This window comes from Nannobrachium achirus (genome assembly GCF_963921795.1).
Source record: "Nannobrachium achirus genome assembly, chromosome: 22".
NCBI classification, from domain to species: Eukaryota; Metazoa; Chordata; class Actinopteri; order Myctophiformes; family Myctophidae; genus Nannobrachium; species Nannobrachium achirus.
This window is the reverse complement of record NC_137829.1, coordinates 27789291-27811215: the sequence shown is the minus strand read 5'-3', so window position 1 is coordinate 27811215 and position 21925 is coordinate 27789291. Positions and strand designations below refer to the sequence as shown.

Below are 21925 nucleotides of genomic sequence, written 5' to 3'. Positions count from 1 at the left end.
AACTCCCATTTTCTATTGCACATTTTGCACGGCGTACACAATGTGGTTATCGTGCAGCACATCTGATTGGAACAGTTTGTTCAAGTGCTGTTCTAGTTTCTTAAATATTGTTTCTCGCTGCGATACGGAAGCGCTTTGCCGTGCTCAAAATAATGCTGCAACTTGAAGAATAAAGTTAGCCTCTCCAGAAAAACACTTGAAATGTGAGGGAACAGATAGGCCGATGTACGTAATGTATACAATGCAGCATGTACCATACACATGTGCAACACAAGCCTCTTTTTTGTTATGACCTAGTATGCTTTCGCTGGTATTCAGTTGGACCTACAGGCCTTCCGCAACGTTATTATTTTACTTTCCCCATTATTCACCTTATTATCAAAATGGGGGGGGAACTATAGTGGACAAAAACCTTTTGTGGGTATGATCTTTTGTGCTTTCAGCATTTAAGATGGCTTTTGTCTCCTGTGAGATGGGTATCTGCCACAAACATCACTCAGGCATTGTGGACGGGGGATTCATTTTCAGCACTGCTTTGTTCCATTCTTTGGCCCTAACCAAGGAGCCACGCCTGCTCCTCTACCTCGAATTGTGCGGCGAACATTCCCTTCTTTGTGGCGCTAGGTGCATGAGCTGGCTCCTCTCTCCGCGGGCTTTCGTGGGAGATGATTGTCGCGGTGGCACGGTGGCATTTGGTAACCCGAACTGCCTATGTGTCAGGGTGGCCCTTGGCTACCAGACCTGTAACACTGTAGAGCAGGAGGTGAATGGTGGCGAGAGGGGCAAGTCCCCCAAACCCCACCCGCTCTGTATCTGTTTCCACTAACCTGTCCCCCTCCCCCTATTCCATGCTTCTCTCTCTCTCTCTCTCTCTCTACTCCTGCAAACACATCACACGCCTGCTGCTCACACTTCTTCTCCTCCTTCCTCCTCGCCACTCCAGAGATCGCCCCTCGTCATTCCCTTTCCTGCCTCCCTCGCCGTCTCCCTCCACTCCCCTGCATCGTGGCGCCCATCTTCCTGTAGCCATTATTTCCTTCTGTGGTAGCCTTTCTCTCTCCCCCAATCACTTGCGTAGTCCCCCACACTCATTCTCCCGGCGAAAGCCGCCTCTGTGTTGCCCAACACTGAGGAGAGCCACGCCCTCGGCCAATGTGTGTGCAGACACTTTTATTAAATCTGTGCAGGCGCTGGGCCGCGCTGGCGGGTAATCCTACAGTAATTGTTTCCAGATTAGGGGACCCGGACCACAAAGCAGGCCCAGCCAGGCATGAAATGGCCTCCCCATGCTGCCGCTGCAGCGGCAGCGACCAAAACCTGCCGAGGTGAGACTCACCTGGATAAAGTCCACGAATGTCCATGGCAGCAGGGAGTCCAGGAGACCAATGTCCTTAGAGAACCTGTTGAGGATTCTTCCTGATGGGGCGAGACAATGGGTGCATTTAGATTTAGATTGGAAAATGTGTGCAGGAAGACATTATCTGCAGCATTTCTTTTGTAAATGCTTTTTGAGCGGTGGTCACAACGCTCCTATACGTGGCCGTGTGTGTGGGTCTGTCTGTCTCCGTGTCTCCCTGTCTGTAGCCTGCAGTAACCTTTTCTGACCACACATGTTAAGGGAGGGGCGCTGTTGCACACACACACACACACACACACACACACACACACACACACACACACACACACACACACACACACACACACACACACACACACACACACACACACACACACACACACACACACACACACACACACACACACACACACACACAACCGCTCAGTTCACACGAGTGTGATTTTTTATGTAAGTGTGATTCAGCCTTACTGAAAGAATTATGAGAGTTAAATCTTTTGGAAAAAGCAGTAATAAATGGGGGAAAAGGACAGAAAGTCTATATAGATATGGCTTAATTCCACATAGCCATGTCATGTTTATAATTTCTTGGATCTTGCATTAATGTGGAGTTTGGAGAACAAAGCCCAGTCAATTGGAGATACGTTTAAATCCATTAGCTAGCCTAATCTATCTGCAGATAACACAAGACAATTTTTTCAAATCTCTCACTTGAGTCGCTCGGGTCTATTGGGTCTGTTACCTACTGTAAGTCTCCTCTATATAATGCTGCACAGCCTATACATTGGGGAGCGATATCAGATGGAAAAATAGAGAGGCCTATCTAGATTAAACAATGAATCATTATTTGGCCTGCATTTCATAAAGACTGCCCTACTCTAGACTGAATACATCGGGGAGCCTTTTGTTTGGGAACAAAGAGGCAACAGAAGCTGCGTACCTGCCTTTCTGTCCTGACTGGCAGTGTCAATGACGTTAATTGAGTTGCCTCCAATCTGCTCAGGTGTTCATTATTTGGGCCGGGGCTCTGCAGGTGCTCTAGCGGCCCTTTTATTGTGGCTCCTTTAGAAACGTTGCTCCCCCGGCCTGATCCCATAGCACATAAGATTACACTCCAGCTGCTTTCACACACTGTTTACTGCCGGGGCCGAGTGATAGCCAATCCCCACACCACAGGCCCAGAGGCAGGGAAGACAGAGAAGCTTTCTCTATCTCCGGGCCTGAAGGAAGACCTCAGACTCTCACTCTCGGGGGTGGACAAAACCTTCAGAGAGCCGTGCCAACGCTGCCACTTCAAGGACTAGGCTCAAGTTAAAGTTGGCAGGAGCGAGCAGTGGACCTGTAGCCAACTTGAATCCTGTCTTTGGAGAGCATTTCGGTGAATCAGTGTCATGACGTTTCACACTTAAGCAACCCACTATATCTCTCATTGTGACAAATCTAAGCAAACACCACTCTCTCCGAGGAGAATGTCAACAAGGCATGTCGGACTAACAACATTCAGGGTTCAGCCCTTTGCTACAGTGAAACTGATGGCACGCCCATGGAGAATGTTTATATAGGCTCACCAGACAGCAGGGTGGGCCTTGGCGAAGGCCTGAGAGAAGGAGTGGATGATTATGAGCGGTATTTAGTGGCATGGTGCTTGGGAGGCGTGGTGGAGTTGGGGCAGAAATGACCTAGAAGCTGCACTCCCCTGCTTCCCAGCGAGTTCCTACGGAGGTGGGCCCTGTAATCACCTCTCTCCACAGCAGTAAGCAGCTTACAGCTTTATCCAAAAATACCACACTCCCGCCTAAAAACATGCATGCAGACGAGGCCGGGCTCCCCATAACAGCCATTGCATAAACCCAGCCGGAGCATTATTTCCTCACAACAACCCAGCAACGCTCCAAATCAGCGCCGATTCAAAGTCAAGTGGCGTAGGCATGTTGTACACTCGGAGGCAGACTAATCTTATTCACAGTTTGAGTGCCCCTTTAGCATGCAGACATCCTGAGGGGAGGGTTCAAGCACAAGGGAAAATGCTGCAACAGTACTGTACCGTTGTTATTTCCACCAGTCTCTCTCTGCTTTTATTTTGTTAAAAAAAAAGAAAAAAAGAAGGGAGGGGGGCAGGGTTGGGGGTTAGGGAGGTATTTGTCAAACTGTGTTTGCGGGAGATCCTATAATATTTTGATGCACAGTAATGTCACTGTATAAGCCATAAATGACCCAAATCCATGCGTATCCGACAAACAAAGCCCCACAAGAAAATGATAGGTTTCTGCCAGTTACATCATAGCGTGGTTTGAGGGTGTTGGGAACAGAGAACATCAGTCAACTATCAGCTGTTTGACGGGCGGCTCGGTTAACAGAGAGTTTCAGCAGGGATGAAGTAAAGACCCTGCTCCCTCTCCCTAACAGACTATAGAGGGGATCCATTACAGTGATGCAGTTACACAAAGACATTCACTGCATGGAAATGCCTATGAGGTAAGACCAGTGCGGGACAATGGCTTCAATCACTATGGGTGACTGTCAACAATATCACCTATTGTGTGGAGAAGGGTATAGCTGTTTCAGGATATCAGCTGCATTAGTATCAAACAATTTCTCATGGTTTGAGAGACTACCAGGGGTGATTTGCACCACTTTCTTCCAGGCTGAGGAAGAAAATATCAAGCCCTTCCTGGCTGAGGTGGGACCCCATAGGTGGAGATATTAGGCGAGCTGGGGCTCCCAAATCACAGTTTAAAAAAATAAACTGGAACAGTGGGGTCTGGTCGGTATGTGGGGGCATGCGGCAAATAGCGGTTCCCTGTAAACATCTAGATAACGGGGCGACTCTGAGCCACTCCATGTGTGGGCTCTGCCACCGTTGGTGGGGGTCTTTCACCGAGGCACGAGTGATAATGCAGGAGAATTGGAAGAGGGGGCCCCTGCCAAGGCTGGAGGTGGCATGGCTCACCTCAACTCCCATGAAGGGCCCAGGGGCCCGGGGCAGCCTCCCACCGCCGGCACCTTGCTGCCAATACTAATACATTCTAAATCCATTCTCTCCGCTCTCACACCAGGCTCCTGCAATCTCCTCTCCTTCCCTTTCATGCAATTAAATAGCAGAAGTGCCGAGCGAGTGGGGAGCTCTATCAGCCGCGCTGCACACACGCGCACGGCTCCATCTCCACATTCAATTTACACACCTCGATATCATCATCCCCTCTCTCTGCAGCACTTCCGCCACTTCTTCCTTAACACTCTTGCAACCCAGAGCTGGAATACAGACATTAAAAACACTGCCTCTGTAGACACAATTAGAATCTCATATCGTTGACTACAGAAGGCCTAACGTACACTGCACCACCGACAGCAGCTGAGTGACACCTCGCACCGAGTTGACCTGCGATGCTGATGCGAAACAGGAGGAAGTTAGAGGTGGTATGCATGCATGTGCAAGAGAATGCGTGCGCGCGCGTGCGTGTGAGTGTGTGTGCGTACGTGCGTGCGTGGACCTTACTCCCTGACTGTGCTGATGCTGATGAGCTGAAGCCCTGGCCTGCAGTCTCTGAGGGGATTAGCCCACTCAATGACACTAAATTACAGGGATCAGAATCAGCTCAACACATCCCCACTGCTGTCTGTGCAGAGCTCTAACTGAAACACGTTTGGATGAACGGCCGTAATAAGCCCCCATTCACATTACTGAAACTGAAAGACTTCAACATAATGGGTTTTATGAAGTCTATATACTGTTGGGAGGGAAGGAATCACTGTCTACCACAAAAGGTGGGTATAGCGTGAAAAAACTAATTCCCAATGCTATTCTTAACAAACTGCTTTTACAACAACGCGTGTTGTCATTTCTAGATCAGCTCACCGTATGCACAGTGAAAAGGTTTACTGCCAACCTTACACTTGGTATAAAGTCACTCTGGGTTATGGCTGCATGATTATGGACAAAGTAATAATCCCAAATATTTAGCGTAATATTACATTTTGTAATCATAATTATTAGACACGATTATTGCTAATGATTACTTTTGGTTCATGTCTTTGTTGGTTATTATGGGATTATGGGATTCACAAGCCATTGCATAGCATACCATATTATATGGTATGCAATGGCCTCTGTGATTTTATTGAGCCTGATGGGTGGAAGACAGAGGCTGTAAAATGTCCTGGTCATTAACCCTTTGAGTGAGGGGTGAAGAGACAAGAGCAAGTGCAACAGCTGACCAAATAATTTCTTTGAATTAATTAGCAGGTTTCACGATTACATAACTGTGTGGTCTTGGCCCGGGGTACAGAAAGGTATAGAAGCGCAGGGACATCGGCGTGCACACATTTCCACAGCCAAACCTTCATTGTTACAAACCACATCCAGAACACAACAAATAGGACCTTTGTGCAGCCAGGCTTGAAATTGTAACCTTTAACTCAGAAGAAGACAGGAACTAACAAGTATCAAACACAAGACCTGTTCGGCAGCAGCAGCACACCTATCACTTACACGTGTAAACAGTTGTCAAATCCTTAACAACACACAGACACACAATCGCAAATGCATTACTCACACTCATGTTGGCAACACATGGAAACGGCAGTCATTGTATACGGTTTAAAAAAAAAAGAAAAGAAAGAAAACAGACAGAGTCAGAGACAGAGACAATACAACAAGAAGGAGAAAGCAGCATGGGTACAAAGTCATACCAGAAGTGACAATACGAATGCTGGAAGCAGCTGCCTTTGTCCTAGTCTATTCTGTTTCAGTACGAGAGATGCATTCAGCTGAAAAATACAGAGTGGGAGAATAAAAGCTGTATGAAAACCTAGCAACGACAATGTAGCCGAGAATAAGAACTTATTTTTCCCCGTTCTGTATTATATTATAGATAGAAAAAGGTCATGTTCATGCTTAATCTACCGTTGACTGGACAAAGGACATAGACACACAGTCCCTTTTAGACAGTTGTCTATAAATCCAGTCAGACACATAGTGTTGTTTGCCAGCCAGGAGGCCAAGCCGTAATGACTGGACTGGTCATACAATGGCTGCTGATAGCAGCACAACAGCAATCAGATAGCAGTGTCTGTTAAGCCTCTCCTTTACTGCACTATTAAACAGATTATTACATTATTCAAAATGTTTGCTCTCCTCCTATGTGTAGATTAGCGAGGACGGCACACCCAGATAAGCCATCAGGTAGGCCACTGCGTAACACAAGAGCAGCCGTAAAAACAAAAACGCAAGAGATTAAGAGCCGTCGTGGTGTTTGCTTCAAACACAGCTTTCCAAAAGGACACAGCTTTGTCAATACACCCACTCCTAATGCCAAGAGAAACCGCAAGCTCCTCAACACCCTCAAATCATATTTAGACTTGTGTTAGTAGCTTATTATGACTCATTATACAGATACAAGTTTCCTTCATGCTGAGAATTCCCAACCGTGCTGATTGTGTTGTACATGCGTGTCACTATGAAAGAGATTAGGCTGACTAATTATCCACTGACAGGTGAACAATGCTCTAGAAAAATTAAAGTTATCAAAGTGGGCCACTTGACTTGACGGAAGACTTTGGATATGAATGACAAATGGCAGTGACATATCCACACACCCAATGAAATGAAATGAACGGCTATTATTTGTAACAAAAACTAATTGGGAGTAAAAGGGTAAGGATAATCTCTTAGTTTCTTTTTTCATTCTTTTTTTTTAAGAGTAAAAGGTTTTGGAATTGATTTGTAAAATTCAAATATGTATACAGTATATGTTACATGTATTATGTTAAACGGGTGGCTATTGAAAATGGTATTGTGAAACGGGCATAGGGATAAGCTATGAGCTCTCTAACAGTGAAGGCTATCTCACATGTAGTGTTTGCTCACTTCTAAGATCATGTTCATCTGCCCTCTCCATTGACCAAACAGCTACACAACCTACAAAGCTAATGAAATAATCAAAGATTTCTGATACGGCGCACAGAACAAATCTGTCAGTATTTACTCAGCTCTGTAGTACAAACACAACACTGTCCAAGATCTAGTGCAAACAGTTTCCTTTCAATATCGTTGTTTGCTTCTTTTTTTGTTCTGGCTCACAGTTAATAGATAACACTCTCTTCAGTCATTTATAAAAGACATTATGGCTAAATATAGTCATTTCGCATGCTTTTTGACTGGATTGGCCACTTGGGTCCACAGGCTTTGACACCCGAGCAGTGACTGGTTTTAATTATGTCAGTTCACACAGTCTGCCTTTTCAACCCAATACACTCTGTGGCAGTAGCAAAAAACACAATATATACCAACAATAAATAGCTGGTAACATGTTATAAATATAATATTTATCTATATTATGCTGCTCATAATAGCTCTTCCTATCTACATTTATCGTCATAAATGAATTAACATATTGAGAGATTTGTCAAAATAAAAATAGAATATTGAACTGGAATCATTCTGAAAGGGGGGGGGGTTGACTTTCTATTAAGAAAATACAATTTGGCAATTACAAGTATTAACTGTATCATAAGTGCAGAGGCACACTGTGGGGTTTGGGGACAAGCAGGCACAAGGAAGGACATAAAGTTGCGCTAAAAAGAGGACATACCTAAGTAATAGTCTGCTCTCTAGTGGTGACAATGTACATACAGCACTGCACAGAATCCCAATGAATCTAAATGTCTACAACTCAATAGCTCACAGCGTGTTCATTCTAATCATCGACTTGGCAACACTTGGAGTAAACCATCATGTTTTACATTGCTGATGAACATTTGTTCATCAGCCCCCCCCCCCCTTACCGATAGGGTTGGCATCGAAGAAGCGCACAGGCGTTCGGAGGACAGCGTTGAACATGCTGTTATGAAGCGTCTGGGCCGAGCTCACCAAGACATTGAAGAAGACCAAACTCCGCAGGAACCCAAATATCACGGAGGCAGCGGTTAAACCTAACCAAGGAAAGGTAGAGTAGAAATCAATCAGAGGCCGTGGATACAATGTTTTGCCCTGTGTCTGTTCCAAGAAGGTCAGCTGTGCACTTATGGTGCCATTGTCGCGTGTGAAAGGGAAAAAAGCAACATATATTCCACTCCAATCTCTACCTCAGTGGTTAATTCTTTTTCCCTATTATGCGGATCTATCGCTGTGAACACAGGCCCTGGAAAGAGTAAAGAGGTTAGGAGTCACAGGGAGACAATCGGAGCAATCCAGTGGTGAGAATGCAAGAAAAGCACTCCTATCTTCCTGTACAGCTGAGGCCCCATGTATAGACACTGGGCCTTGAAGGCCTTGGGCCACAGCCAAAGAGAACTGTGGATGTGTTCAGTGAATTTTAGCGCATTCAGGAGCCTCAATGGCACACAGAAAAAAAGGCGACGTGCACTCAGTGAGCTTCACCTGCGTAAACACCTAGGTACAGGTCAAGGTCCAGCGGCTGAGAGGCGCTGCCATTGAGGTGCTCCGTCGCATTGACGCGCTCCTGTTCAGAGGCCCTGCAAGTCAGCCACAAAGGAATCAAAAGCCCACAAGGACAAATAAACACAACAGCACATGAATGAAAGAAAGATGGAGGCGCCGCTCTACACAAAACACTTTCATCCTAACCTGAAGCACACACACACAAGGTCAATTTCAACAAGCAACAAGATATTTGCTAACAAAGACGTCATCCCTACAAAGGAATCAATCAGTTCCTGCAAAAAAAATAAAAAATAAAAAATAAAGTCCTGAAACAGTTTCGCTTCGAAAAGCGCGCTACACAATTTCAGGGTTAAATCGTGAAATCTCACCAATAAGCGAGCCACCAGTCCTGTAGAACATAAGCAAACTAAAGCAGGGAAAACAGATTACATGCGGTTAGTCACGACAGATCATGCGACTCATTTCATTTAAAAAAAACGAAGTGGAGCAGTTTTGGAAGGAGTCACTCACGTGAGCAAGGACATTGAGCAGAACGAGGGCCGAGAGGACGAGGAAGTTGGCTCCCGCCCTGAAGTATTTCACGTACAGGTGCAGGCCCACGCTTCCCTCTGAGCGGGTCTCTTCCACGATGGGTTCAGCTGCCTACAGATGCACACTGGGGTCAACACAAATCCTCCAGTGATGCTTCTATTAAGCTGGCACCGAGCTGAGGGGAACAGACAGTAGCCGCTGCCCTCTGGTGGCTCCTCAGCAGAATGCAATAACAATTATGGTATAATGAGCTGTTATCACACTGAGATATAGTTGTTGTCAGGTGGAAACCTTGTATGTCCGAAACCGTTCGTTTTGTATTTATCATTTTAAAAAATATTGAAACTAGTGAAAATAGCCGATTTAAACTAGTGAAAATAGCCGATCTAAAAGCACACAACGCCTCGCGATGAGAGGTGTTGTGTGCTTGTAGATCTGCTATTATCACTAGTTTTGTGCGACAGTCTTTTATGATGAAGCAGGGCTTTACTTTACGAAAAAAACATACACATTTTAAACTTGGAGATTTCTGCCCGACAGTGCTCACATGTTTTATCAATAAAAGTAAAAGTATCAATACTGCAATGTAGAAATACTCTGCACGGCCACATCTCACTTTTAGTCTACCTATGAGGGCGGATTCTGTCAAAACATTTCAATGGGAATGAGGCGGTTTGCTGCCATTTGTGGATTTCTAGCCAAAACATTGCTCCATTCCCATTGAAATGCATTGGCAGAATCCGCCCTCATGGGTAGAATAAAAGGGCAGTGTGACCATGCCCTTACAAGTAAATGGACGGCATTCAAAATGTACTTAAAGCACCAAAAGTAAAAGTACTCATTATGCAGAGTGTGCCGTTTCACAATGTCTAAAATGTCAAAAGATCTTTTGAAAATAGCAGATCTACAATGCAAAGAGAAAAATGGCCACCATGGGACTATGATCAATAAGGACGCTCCTGTGAGTTGTTGAATGGATCAGTGCTTCTCAAACATTTTCATGTCGTAGACCCCCAAATTGACACTTATTAGCCCGCGGACCCCCATTTGAAAAGATATGGCAGGGACCCTCATAATATAGAGAAGATTTTTAGGGCTCTAGCAGTGATTTTCAACAATTTCAGGGACCCCCAGTTTGACATGCCATCGATTTAATGGCATTTCTATCTCTGAGACCCAAATATATATTGTAAAATGTATGTTAATTTTAGGGTCCATTTGGTTCCATTTGCACATACCCATAAGGTTCCATTTAGTTCCTAACTATCATTTAACTAGGGACCCCCTGGAACTCCATCAAGGACCCCTGGGGGTCCCCCGATCCCACTTTGAAAACCAATGGAATGGATTACCTGCTGCTCCGCTCCCTCCAGCAGGGAGAACAGGGAGGAGGACAGTGAAGGCATGGAGTTCCGAGAGAGAGAGTGCGGACTACGAGAGAGGGTACCCAGGCCTGGTTGCTTCTCCCCCTCCTGCTCCTCCTCCAACTTCAGCAAGGAGGTGAAGTCCAGTCCGGAGCCCTGTAACTCACTGTACGTTCCCCTTGCCACCATTCGACCCTGACGATGAAGAACACAGGAGAGATCGCTATGGAGTCATTTTCATGGTGATGTCTAGCGCACACTCTCACACACATTTGAATTCACAAATTAATATTAATTTACAGGGAAACAAATGTAACAGTGTTAGACAGTTCAGTTCAGTTCAGTGTTAGACAGCCTGGGAAAGTCTAGTGACGCGAGGTTAATGGCCACCTTACATACATATACGTAGCACCTTCTCCTCCACACAGAAAAACTGCCTATCACAGCTGAAACAAGGCAAAGTTTTGCAAGCTGTTTGGCTTTGCCCTTTGTCATGACAGCGATAGTGAGGCCACTCGTGGTCAGTTTATATACGTACGTATATGGTCCAGGCTTCCAAATATGAGTATGCAGAATCTGTATCTGTACCCATTATGATGAAGTAACGGTTGGTACTTAGAATGTTTATCTTAGAAAGCCTGGTCCAATGGTCCATGTACAAATGAAAAACACAGCCCACTCCCAGAATCAGGACCTCCTTGTGACTGGTGTCAACAAACACAACATCAAGTGTATTCGGGATGCACACACACACACATAAAGACGCACCTCCTTCACTACAAGTATTTGATCCGCAGCCTTCAGGTACTGCAGTTGATGAGTGACTAGGATGCGTGGCTTCTTCCTCAAAAGGCCACAAATGCACCTAAGGATGGCACACAACAGGTCTGATGAACTGACACACTTGACCAGTTGCCATTTCCCTTTAAGCCATTAAAAACGGGGAAAGCATCCGTGTCACCACTTTAACTTTTATATTATATTTTATACTTTGGCTATTAAAAAATAGCAGACATTGACATACAAGCTCACAGCATGTCACTTTGTGACACGCTATGAGCTTGTATTTTTGAAAAATCTTGAAAATTTGTAGCAAATCTTTTGAATATATATATATATATACACACACACACCGGTAAGCAAACATCTTTAGCTCAAATATTTGCTTATAGGGGTCCCTGGAACAATGTATTTTCAGTAATTGTGGGGGTCCTTGACAAAAGTTTGATCAACACTGACTGATAGCAACATACGTTTTTCAGAAAACTGCTTGGGTTCAAAAAAGTGTTATCATATATATCATATATACCTGATACGTATATCATGTATATACTGTAAGTATATCTGCTGCTATGCTCACACACTTATTTATCTCAGGTGCCATCTGTAAATATGTTGATATATTTTGTTCTTTGTTTTTACTTGCTTGATCTCCTTTCCCCCTTGCCCCCGCTCTCTTCTTCCCTTTCTTTCCTCTATGGAAACAACGATAAGATGGGAACTACAGTATGCACGAAAACAAATTTAACTTTTCCTCTATAACCTGTGATGTGACAATAAAGCTGATTTTGATTCTGGAATGAGGAGAAAAGAGGTAAATAATAGGACTTACTCCTCAAACAGATGCCTGCCCACGTCCGCGTCCACAGCACTGAGTGGGTCGTCCAGCAAGTAGATATCTGCGTCCTGATACACCGCCCTAGAGCAGTGGTGACCCAACGTTTTAGCTCGAGACCCAAAAGAGAAATCTGACGTCTCCCCCAGGACCCAAGCTAGTGAAAATATCAGATCTAGGGGTGGGTTACCTCCCAATTCGATAAAACCTCGATACCTAGGGTGCCGATTACATTTAAATTGCGATTGTCGAATTTGTCGCGAATTTGTCGAAACACCCACCCCCCCCCCCCCTTTTTGAATTTACAATTTAAACCATAACAAGTTTAATCATAGGCTTCAATGCAGCCAGATAAAGTCAGTCTTTCTGACATAAAAAAAATACATTTCAGAACTCTAAAATCGCAATATTAGTGTGAATCGACTTCTTTTTAAGCTCACAACACATCGCAATGAAACGTGTTGTGAGCTTGTAGATCGACTATTTTCACTACTTCTTAAACATTTGTTTTCTAATTCACACACCTGGCCAAGTTGACTCGTGCCTTCTGTCCCCCACTAAGGTTGGCTCCTCTGTCCCCGATCACCTCCAGGTCACCATCAGGCAGGAGGTCCAAGTCCTAAACAGGGTCCAGCAGCAACACTGAGCACAGGGAGTCACTAATAATCTCATTGTGTAAACAGCAAAACATCCTAAAACTTTGAAGAAAATCTAATGGGGAGTACCGTGTCACGCAACAATAATTACTTAATGTTAAAGTGAAACATCAAGTAGTCTTCAAGGAAAGGGCAGTTGAGTAATAATAAAATACACTGACTGTCCACCAGACTTGTATTTTGATTATAAATCCTTTAAAAACAAACAAGCTCAACAAGCTCGCTGTGCGACGCATTGCAAGCTTGTAGATCAGCTATTTTCAGGATGTAACCAAATGTAAATCAGGCATTACAACGCCATCAAGGCCTGCCAAAATGCATTTGTTGAGAAAATCTACTGTAGATTTAGTTGACTAAAATCTTATATTTAGTCGACCAAAACAATCTAGACTAAAACTAAAACATTTCAAATGACTAAAATATAACTAAACTAAATTAAATGTTATTCAAAAGTCTATGGCTAAAACTACATAAAATAAAAGAAGAAAGAAAAAGTCAAAATGAACACTGTCTCACTCTGTTCAGAGCGCAGGCCCTAAGCACCGTCTTATACTTCAGTGGATTGAGCTCTTTGCCAAAGAGGATGTTGCTTCGGATTGTCCCTGGGAAGATCCATGGTTGCTGAGAGACATAGGTCAGCTCCCCTTTCACTTTGACCACACCCCTTTCCTGGTCCAGCTCTCCCAGGATGGTGCTGAGGAGAGAGGACTGATGCACACAGGCATGTCACAATTATTACATAATCAACTGATCGCAGTTATTTAAAATAATCGAAATTATTTTGCATAATCGTCATAATTGAGTTGAACATTTTTCATAAGTTCTTCAAAAATAGCAGAAATAGCAGATCAAACATCAGCTATTTCAGCAATTTTTATTCTTTTTAAGGTATAACATTATTAAATATATCAGTAATTCATTTTTAAATTCAAGTTTATTTGTCATAATATGGAGCAAGAGCCGCTGATACAAACGACCTACGGCCTGGTCGCGACTTAGGCCACGACTTGGAGGTCGTAGGTCCCGGTTCTGGAGGTTTTGCGCGATCTCGGTCGTAATTCAGCGACCTGGGAAGTCCGCGATCGAAACTCTACGCTTGCTAAGGGAAGGGACGCGAGTTTAGAAACTCTACGCTTGCTAAGGGAAGGAGCGCCGCGATCGAAACTCTACGCTTGCTAAGGGAAGGGACGCGAGTTTAGAAACTCTACGCTTGCTAAGGGAAGGAGCGCTCGTTTTCAACAGCGTCGGCAGGTTAGCTACTCAGTGTCGGCAGGTTAGGGTTAGGGTTAGGGTTAGGGTTAGGGTTAGGGTTAGGGTTAGAGTTGGGGTTAGGGTTAAGGTTAGGGTTAGAGTTAGAGTTGGGGTTAGGGTTAAGGATAGGTTTTGGTGCACCTCGCGCGGTCCAAGTGACTACAATGGAGCGCTTCCTACCTCCGGTTCAGCCAATCACAAGCTTCAAAAGGTTGAATAGCGCTGCTGCTCTAGAATATTCTGCAAAAAGACGGCCCGGGGACGACCGAGGTGGCGCAACCACGGCCGGGGGTCGCGAAACTAGACCGGCCGCGACCTAACAAGTATGTACCGCGAACTACGACCTCCAGAACCGGGACCTACGACCTCCAGGTCGTGGCCTAGGTCGCGACCAGGCCGTAGGTCGTTCGTATCAGCGGCTGTCTCTCATAATATGTGCCCGGTGGAATTGTGTATAATGAAGCCTAAAAGGCCAATGGCAAACAAAAATTAGTTTTTTTTCATGATCTCCAATGTTTAACGCCAAGAACACAATTAAGTCGTTAATAACCGCAATTATTTGTGTGACAATTAATCGTCAGCTTAAATTTGCCCTACAGTACATACAAACACATACACCGTCCTGCACACACCTGATTGTTAAGTAAAAATGCAAACACGGTATCATACCGTAGCATTGCTAGCTTGCATTATTCAAAACAATAGGTATCACAAACTGTAAGCGAGGCAACCATGCTTGTATTGTACACTAGGTGATAGTATTGTAGTTAGTAGTAATGGTATCATGCTCACAGTACTTGCACCATAAACAACGCCCATGACTATCTCTTCATAAATGTACAACCGTGATCACTAAGATCTGACCTTGCCGGCTCCAACAGGACCAATGACAGCCAGGAGCTGCTCTGATTTCACAGTGAAAGACATGTTCTGTAGTGTTGGAGAATCCAGTGTCTGTCAGAAAAGCAAAGAGTGAATGAACGAATGATGAATTGCATTTTTATAGCGCTTTTCCAAGTGCTCAAAGCGCTTTACAGTAGTTCATTCATACATTGGGAGGTGAAGCGGCGAACAGTCGACGCCAGTATCCTCACTTCCCACATTCACACACCAATGGTGACAAGCTGACCCCGACCGACTCATTGGAGGCAATGTAGGGTTCAGTGTCTTGCCCAAGGACACTTCGACATGTGGACAGGAGGAGCCGGGATTCAAACCGTCGACCCACGGATCATTGGACGACCTGCTCTACCTCTGGGGCCACAGCCGCCATGTATACAAATATACCTCCATAAGGGATAAATGGGGTAAAACATACCATTAAGTTAATGGTACTGTATGTACCATACAGTACGGTAATCTTGGTCATTTTGTGACATTGTTAAACTGCCATGCACAACTGCCTTCACCTTATCCCAGTAGCACGTTAAATCCTGAACCTCCACCATACAGTCTTTCTTCTCTGTGACAGGAAGCCCAAGATGCTGAGGAGAAACTTCATCCAGAAGAAGAAAATTCTAGCAAGAAAAATAATTTGAACAAAATCAATGTCTATAAAATGGCATCAGAGGAATCAACAGGAGCTGCCGTCATGGTGCTGTGGTCTGGTGTAGGGATGGGACAATATGAACATTTCATGTCACGATTATTGTGACCAAAGAAATTGCGATTTACCTGATTATCACGATCGGCTATTTTTTGTCGAAGAAATTTGGTAGAGTGAAAGTTTTGTCAAAGAGATTTGGCATAGTGAAAAAACACTGTATCAAGTAGATTATTTCCAGGTCCGTTTGACCAATTATAGAGGATTTAAATGGTACCGGATATGCAGCTTGGCAAATAAAAGGTCCCAGTGCATGATGGAGGTTAATTTCACGATACGATACAATTATTGTGAGTGTTTCCCTAGTCTGGTGTGTGTGTTTACTTTGATCCTTTGTATGCTGATGAGGGCTTCCGACACCTTCTCGATGGCCGATGGAAAGAACAGAGTGACGGTGAGTCTCACTGCTCCGTAAAGAGACACGGCCACAAACACCCTGCTAGCGGACATCGGGTTCCCAGTTAAGACGTACACACAGAGGGTGATGAAAATGAGGACCTTGCTGGCCACAAAGAAGGACGCCATGTTCAGTCCACGCAAGTAGGAGCTCTTCATAATCTTGGAGACCTCCTTTCTGTAAAACAACAGAACATGTTGATAGTATGGTATGTATGGTAGATAAAATGCATTACAAGTGCAGTGCACACACACAAACATCTTTAGCCTTTGCCTAAAAAACATTCTAACATGCAGGAAAATACATCATTGTGCAGCAAGTGTAGTTGTCATGAATAAGATGATAAAGTTAACATAAATGGAGTTGGCCCTCCTCCCCAAAGGGTCAACGACCCTCCACGGAACCCACGTCCCCTCCCTCCATCATTTCAACAAAAATGACCGTCCATAAGGCTGTGTTTCTTCGATTAGTGAATGAACATGATACTATTAATGGAGGATCCGATTTTATTGCAGCTGAAAGTTTAGGTTACTGCAACTGTTAGGAAAACACAGGTGTGTGTGTGTGCGTGCGGGGATGCATGCATGTTGAGTGCGAGCATGCAAGTTGTGTGCGTGGCCATCAGCGTTCTTTTTTAGTCCTTGTTTTCCTCAACTCTACCCCTAATAATGGTGCAGGCGCTTGCTAATTTTGTATGTATTTTGTGTAATATATATATAAAAGGAATGTGGGAATTAACAATAGTTCCATATGAAAGTAAAGGACTAAGGCCACACTTTTATTCTATCTATGGGGGCGGATTCTGCAAATGCATTTCAATGGGTATGGAGCGGTTTGCTGCTATCTGCAGATTTCTTAAACAAAAAACAAAAAAAAAGATTAAAAAAAAAAATGCTCCATTTCCATTTAAATGCATTGGCAGAATCCACCCTCATACAGTAGGTAGTAGAATTAAAGTGCGGTGTGACTGTGCCCTAACTGTCTATTCAAAAAGTTAAAATGTTTAAGTCAAGTGAAATACAAAAATAAGGGAAGTGAACATAAAACATGGTCTACCTTCTGACCTCATCCACCAGTGCAGAAAATGACTTCTCCCAAGCATACATCTTTATGATTCGGATTCCAGAGACCACTTCATTCATTATTCGTATTCTGTCGTCTGTTAAGGCGGCAGTTTGGCCCCTAAAAGCCATAGTAATAAAACAAGGATTAATCTTTTTTAACTCATGCAGGATACAAACATTTGATATACAACTTTCATGAGTATTTGGCTATGCACCTAAGAGTGGAGAAGAAGCGTCCAAACATGGTCTGTAATGGCATGAGGACCACCAGGACAGCCATTCCTGCAAGGCATGATGGGCCAATCATGTACAACAACAGCACTGTCACAGCTGCCGCTTGCAGAGGACCAACCCACAAAAAGTGCAAAAATAATGTTACCTGTAAAAAGGACGAGAGAGGTGCAACCTGAGATGAAAGACTGTGTGTGGTTCTGAAAGTTGGGTCCGGGAACCTACAGGGGTCCCTGAGAGGGTTCCAGGGGGTCCCCCGATAAATGATGGATAGTTAGGAACCAAATGGACCCTTATGGGGCTCTGAGAGTTATGGTGGTCCGTGGTCTAATGCAGGGGTTCTCAAAGTGGGGTTCCAGGGACCTACATCAGCTATTTTCAAAAAATCTTGACATCCTTTTGAAAATGTTTTTATAATTTCCACAAATGTTGTATGGGGTCCTTAGCACAAAATCTTTTCAGATGGGGGTCCGCTGCCAAATATACATATAGATTTGGGGGTCCTTGACATGAAAAGGTTTGAGAACAGAACTACTGGTGTATATGACAGTTTTAGACCTCAGGTTAAGCACAAAGATAAGCAAATCTTGTAAAAACGTGTGTAAAATACAATAAATGTGTATATTATGTGGTTTGTCGCTTTAACATTTCACCTCATCAAATTTGTTGACATCATTGGATAAGAGGTTCACAATTTGTCCCGTGGTAGTTTTTCCCAGTGCTGTGCTGTTAAGACACAGAGCCTACACAGGGAAGAGAGGTCAAATAAGAACAATAGATAGATATCTTGACCACATTAAGCCTCAAGGCATCAATATTTTATAATAAAATATATATAAAAAAACTGGTCGCTAAATTAGGACTAATTTAACCATTTGTATTTCAGAGAAATGTACAAATGCACATTTGCACACTCTCAGAGTTAAATCAACACTGCAGAAAGCGGTGGTAAAAGCTTGTAAATCGGTATATAGCGCTGAAGAGGTTATTGTATGTTTTGTGATATTAATCTAAATCTGCAAAGTACTCTAGCTAGTAACTAAAGCTGTCAAATAATTACCTCTGACATATAGTGGAGTAGAAGTAAAAGTATTGAAATTTGGAAATTATCCAGTAAAGTAATAAGTACCTCAAAAGTGTACTTAAGTACAGTACTTGAGTACATAAATGTACCTGGTTACTTTACACAACTGTCTGAAGATTTCACTGTGTGGGTGGATGACATCTACAGTACGTATTACAATGATCCCCCCAATGACTGACCTTCCGATAGATCATGTGGCACATGGCCACCCGGATCCTCATGCCTGCTCTTTGGACATGGTAGAAGTACAGGTGATGCAGGGCTGCCAGGCCAATGGTTGACAGGGAGACACTGGTCGCGTAGCCACAGGCTACGTAGAGAGCGGCCGTGTTGCTGGGGTCGTACCTCTCAAAGTACTCAATCAACTTTCCCAGCAGCAGCGGCTGGATCACTTTGATAGCTTCCTGCAAGTACAGTACATGTAAATACAATGTTAGGACAAGCAAGCAAATACAAATTAGATTTTTAATTTCTTGAATCTAGAATTGCAACTCCAACCCTAATCCCACACATCCAAACAGAAAAGTCCTATCTGATTGTATTACATTTCCAAGTGTTGGAGTTTGGAAAAACTCATTTTCAATAACGCAACGTCCTGCTGCCTCCTGCATTATGTGCAATTTCGAAACAGGTGGTACGAAGGACTCTTTAATAGGCTGTACCTCTGTAAAAGTGTATATTCCAATGAGGGAGTATGACTTCCAGTAGCATTGAATAAGAACTTTGGTAAGTTTTGGTGTGCTCAGGTCTGTAGTTGCTCTCTTCACCTCCTGGTCCCAATAGCTTGGAAAAACAGTCAGAAGTGCACAGCAAGGTTGTGAGTACGTCACCAATGGAAAGCTGTTCTTCACGCAAACAACAAAATGCTTTGTGTGTTATGTTTTATAGTATGGTAATAGATAGTCCCTGACATGGAATACTAGATAGATCATTCATAACAAAAAATGCATAACCCTACCACTGTAGTTCCTCTCCAAGTCTTTTAGACCCATCTTCTGGAAGGACCTTATACATGTCATGTTCCTCCAATTTCCTCTTGTAGCCGATTTTAAACAATGGATTCAGCCAGCTGAGCATAAAGGACAAGTACATTCCATAATAACAATTTGACACTGACACAAGACCTGCCATTCAACAATGCAACAAAAAGTAAAGTTGTGTAAGATAGCTTACTTCCACCCCTGTTGTAGTAGCATTATACTGGGTAAGAAGTTTTAGTTTTCAAGTTACTGAAGCAAACATTTAAAGATGCTTTAAGAAGTAGTGACAGAATCCATCCAAAGAAGAATGTCTTGTCTGACTGTAACTACTATGTCTGTAATGAGAACACAATAGCTTGCACATGTGTACTGGTGCTAACCTAGGCTGCCCCCCTGCTGTCATAGAGTGGTACTGTAGCCTGTCTTCAATGAACGAAACCTACACAAGGGAATTCTCCATTAATGGCAAACACTACAGCAAACTGGTTTTCTTACCAGAAGAAAATCTTGGAGAGAAGATTAGCTGTAGCCGACGGATTATCCCTCGCCTCTTTCCGCGAAGGTTCCATGCCCCAACAACACTGGTGGGACGGAACAAACTGAAAGCGACCTCTATAGGGCTATGATAGCCTGTGGCAGCGGGATAACAACAAAGACTTGTAAAGGACGCATTGAGAGAATATTTGCAGGAAACTACAATGTCTGCCAATTTCAGCCTCACTGACCGACAAGAGGATTTATTTCCAGGGCTCCTCTCTCAGCCGGCTTCAATATCTGACAGTCTGCCTGGCTGTCACGCTGTCACCTGAGAGCTGAGGGAACTCCGCCTCCAGCTTCACGATTGGCCGATAGAAGTCTCCATCACTTCTGCAGGGAGCAGACAGGCTGTGGTAGGCTATGAACTTCAGCCTCCTATAATTAAAACTATTAGGGGTTCTCTCTGTTTATTAAAGAGCTGGAGAGGGGAGACCCCTGTTAATGAATACTACTGCATGAATACTCTATAGTAATATACCGATTACTTTGGCTAATTATCTGAATATAAACCTTTTAAACAAATAAAGGAAATAATGTATTAATAGGCCTACTACATGTATGTAGGCCTATATAGGCATATACATTTACACACACACACACACACACACACACACACACACACACACACACACACACACACACACACACACACACACACACACACACACACACACATATAGATATAGATATAGATATAGATATAGATAAAGATATATAGATATATATAGGCCTTCATGCATGGTCAGTGTGTTTGTTTGTGTGTGTGTGTGTGTGTGTGTGTGTGTGTGTGTGTGTGTGTGTGTGTGTGTGTATATATATATATATATATATATATATATATATATATATATATATATATATATATATAAGGGGTGTCACAATATGCTAATTTCACGATATGATACATGATATTGGGTTCACGATAACCTGATATCCTGATAATCGCTTGGAATGTAGGAGTTGAGGCTTACATTTTTTGGTTCCACTGATAAATATTGTGAAAATAGCAGATCGGCAATTTTTCAAATGTTTGCCTCTTTCTTATACGTTTTTATAGTGTGTTGTTGTTTTTAAGGTTTTAAAATGGTCTTAAAAGTCCCTAAATTGTCACTTCACTGTCATTCGGGGACCCCCAACCCCCAACATCTTTTTTTTTTTTAATAATAATAATAATCATGTGGGTTGAGAACCACTGCATTAGATGAGCCGTGCTAAGCAGTGTGAAGTCCTCTTACCACAAATCTGTTCGAGTTGGATTGGCATGTCCCGTCTCATCAAAAGTCTGATGCATAGTCAAATCCGTCCCAACCATAGGTCCCAACCAGTGTTGTAATCTGACCTGTTAACTCATAGGCCTAGTATAAGCGACGTGCGTGTGACGTCATTAAGATTGCTTCCCCCCAAACATTAAATCACCAATTCAACACTGGTCCCAACTTGTCAACTGTCTGTTCATTACCTTTAGTCCTGTGGGGAAAATGTGCTATTCATTTTCAGTTTCAGCTGAGTGATGGCTGCTCAGATGGTTATGATGAGGGGGAGGGTCAGTTAAGGGTCAAGTGTCTTGTCCAGGGACACTTCGACACAGGGGCCGCTTGGGCGTGAGGCGAACCGATGGCCTTCTGATACCAGGTTTTTGTTTTTGTAAGGAACACTGACTGCTTTGTTTGTGAATAATTATAGCCATCCCTACAAATAGTAGCCTAAATACTAGTCAAGATCAGCAGAATACAATTTGTGATGATGTGTTCTATAGGTTTGATAGGATATACTGTAGGCCTATAAATTGATGATTATTTGGATGTCCAAGAACACTATTGATTCAATTCAATTCAATTACATTTTATTAGACA

At 43.5% G+C, this 21925-nt stretch overlaps 1 protein-coding gene across 1 annotated transcript in view; it reads right to left on the bottom strand.

Annotated features, from left to right (window-relative positions):
* Positions 1 to 20104, bottom strand: part of LOC308307538 (ATP-binding cassette sub-family C member 4-like) — a gene marked incomplete at both ends in the record, with an annotated part of 51632 nt that extends 31528 nt beyond the window's left edge. The window contains 20 exons of the mRNA XM_080752804.1: positions 1337 to 1416; positions 8141 to 8287; positions 8736 to 8830; positions 9128 to 9165; positions 9270 to 9401; positions 10643 to 10849; positions 11423 to 11519; positions 12267 to 12353; positions 12794 to 12888; positions 13442 to 13633; positions 15041 to 15130; positions 15586 to 15693; positions 16104 to 16353; positions 17233 to 17358; positions 17456 to 17619; positions 18125 to 18214; positions 18735 to 18959; positions 19218 to 19338; positions 19514 to 19624; positions 20031 to 20104. Coding sequence (XP_080608930.1) covers positions 1337 to 1416; positions 8141 to 8287; positions 8736 to 8830; positions 9128 to 9165; positions 9270 to 9401; positions 10643 to 10849; positions 11423 to 11519; positions 12267 to 12353; positions 12794 to 12888; positions 13442 to 13633; positions 15041 to 15130; positions 15586 to 15693; positions 16104 to 16353; positions 17233 to 17358; positions 17456 to 17619; positions 18125 to 18214; positions 18735 to 18959; positions 19218 to 19338; positions 19514 to 19624; positions 20031 to 20104 — 2529 coding nt within the window. The remainder of the gene's footprint in view (positions 1 to 1336; positions 1417 to 8140; positions 8288 to 8735; positions 8831 to 9127; positions 9166 to 9269; positions 9402 to 10642; positions 10850 to 11422; positions 11520 to 12266; positions 12354 to 12793; positions 12889 to 13441; positions 13634 to 15040; positions 15131 to 15585; positions 15694 to 16103; positions 16354 to 17232; positions 17359 to 17455; positions 17620 to 18124; positions 18215 to 18734; positions 18960 to 19217; positions 19339 to 19513; positions 19625 to 20030) is intronic.
* Between the last annotated feature and the right edge of the window lie 1821 nt (positions 20105 to 21925).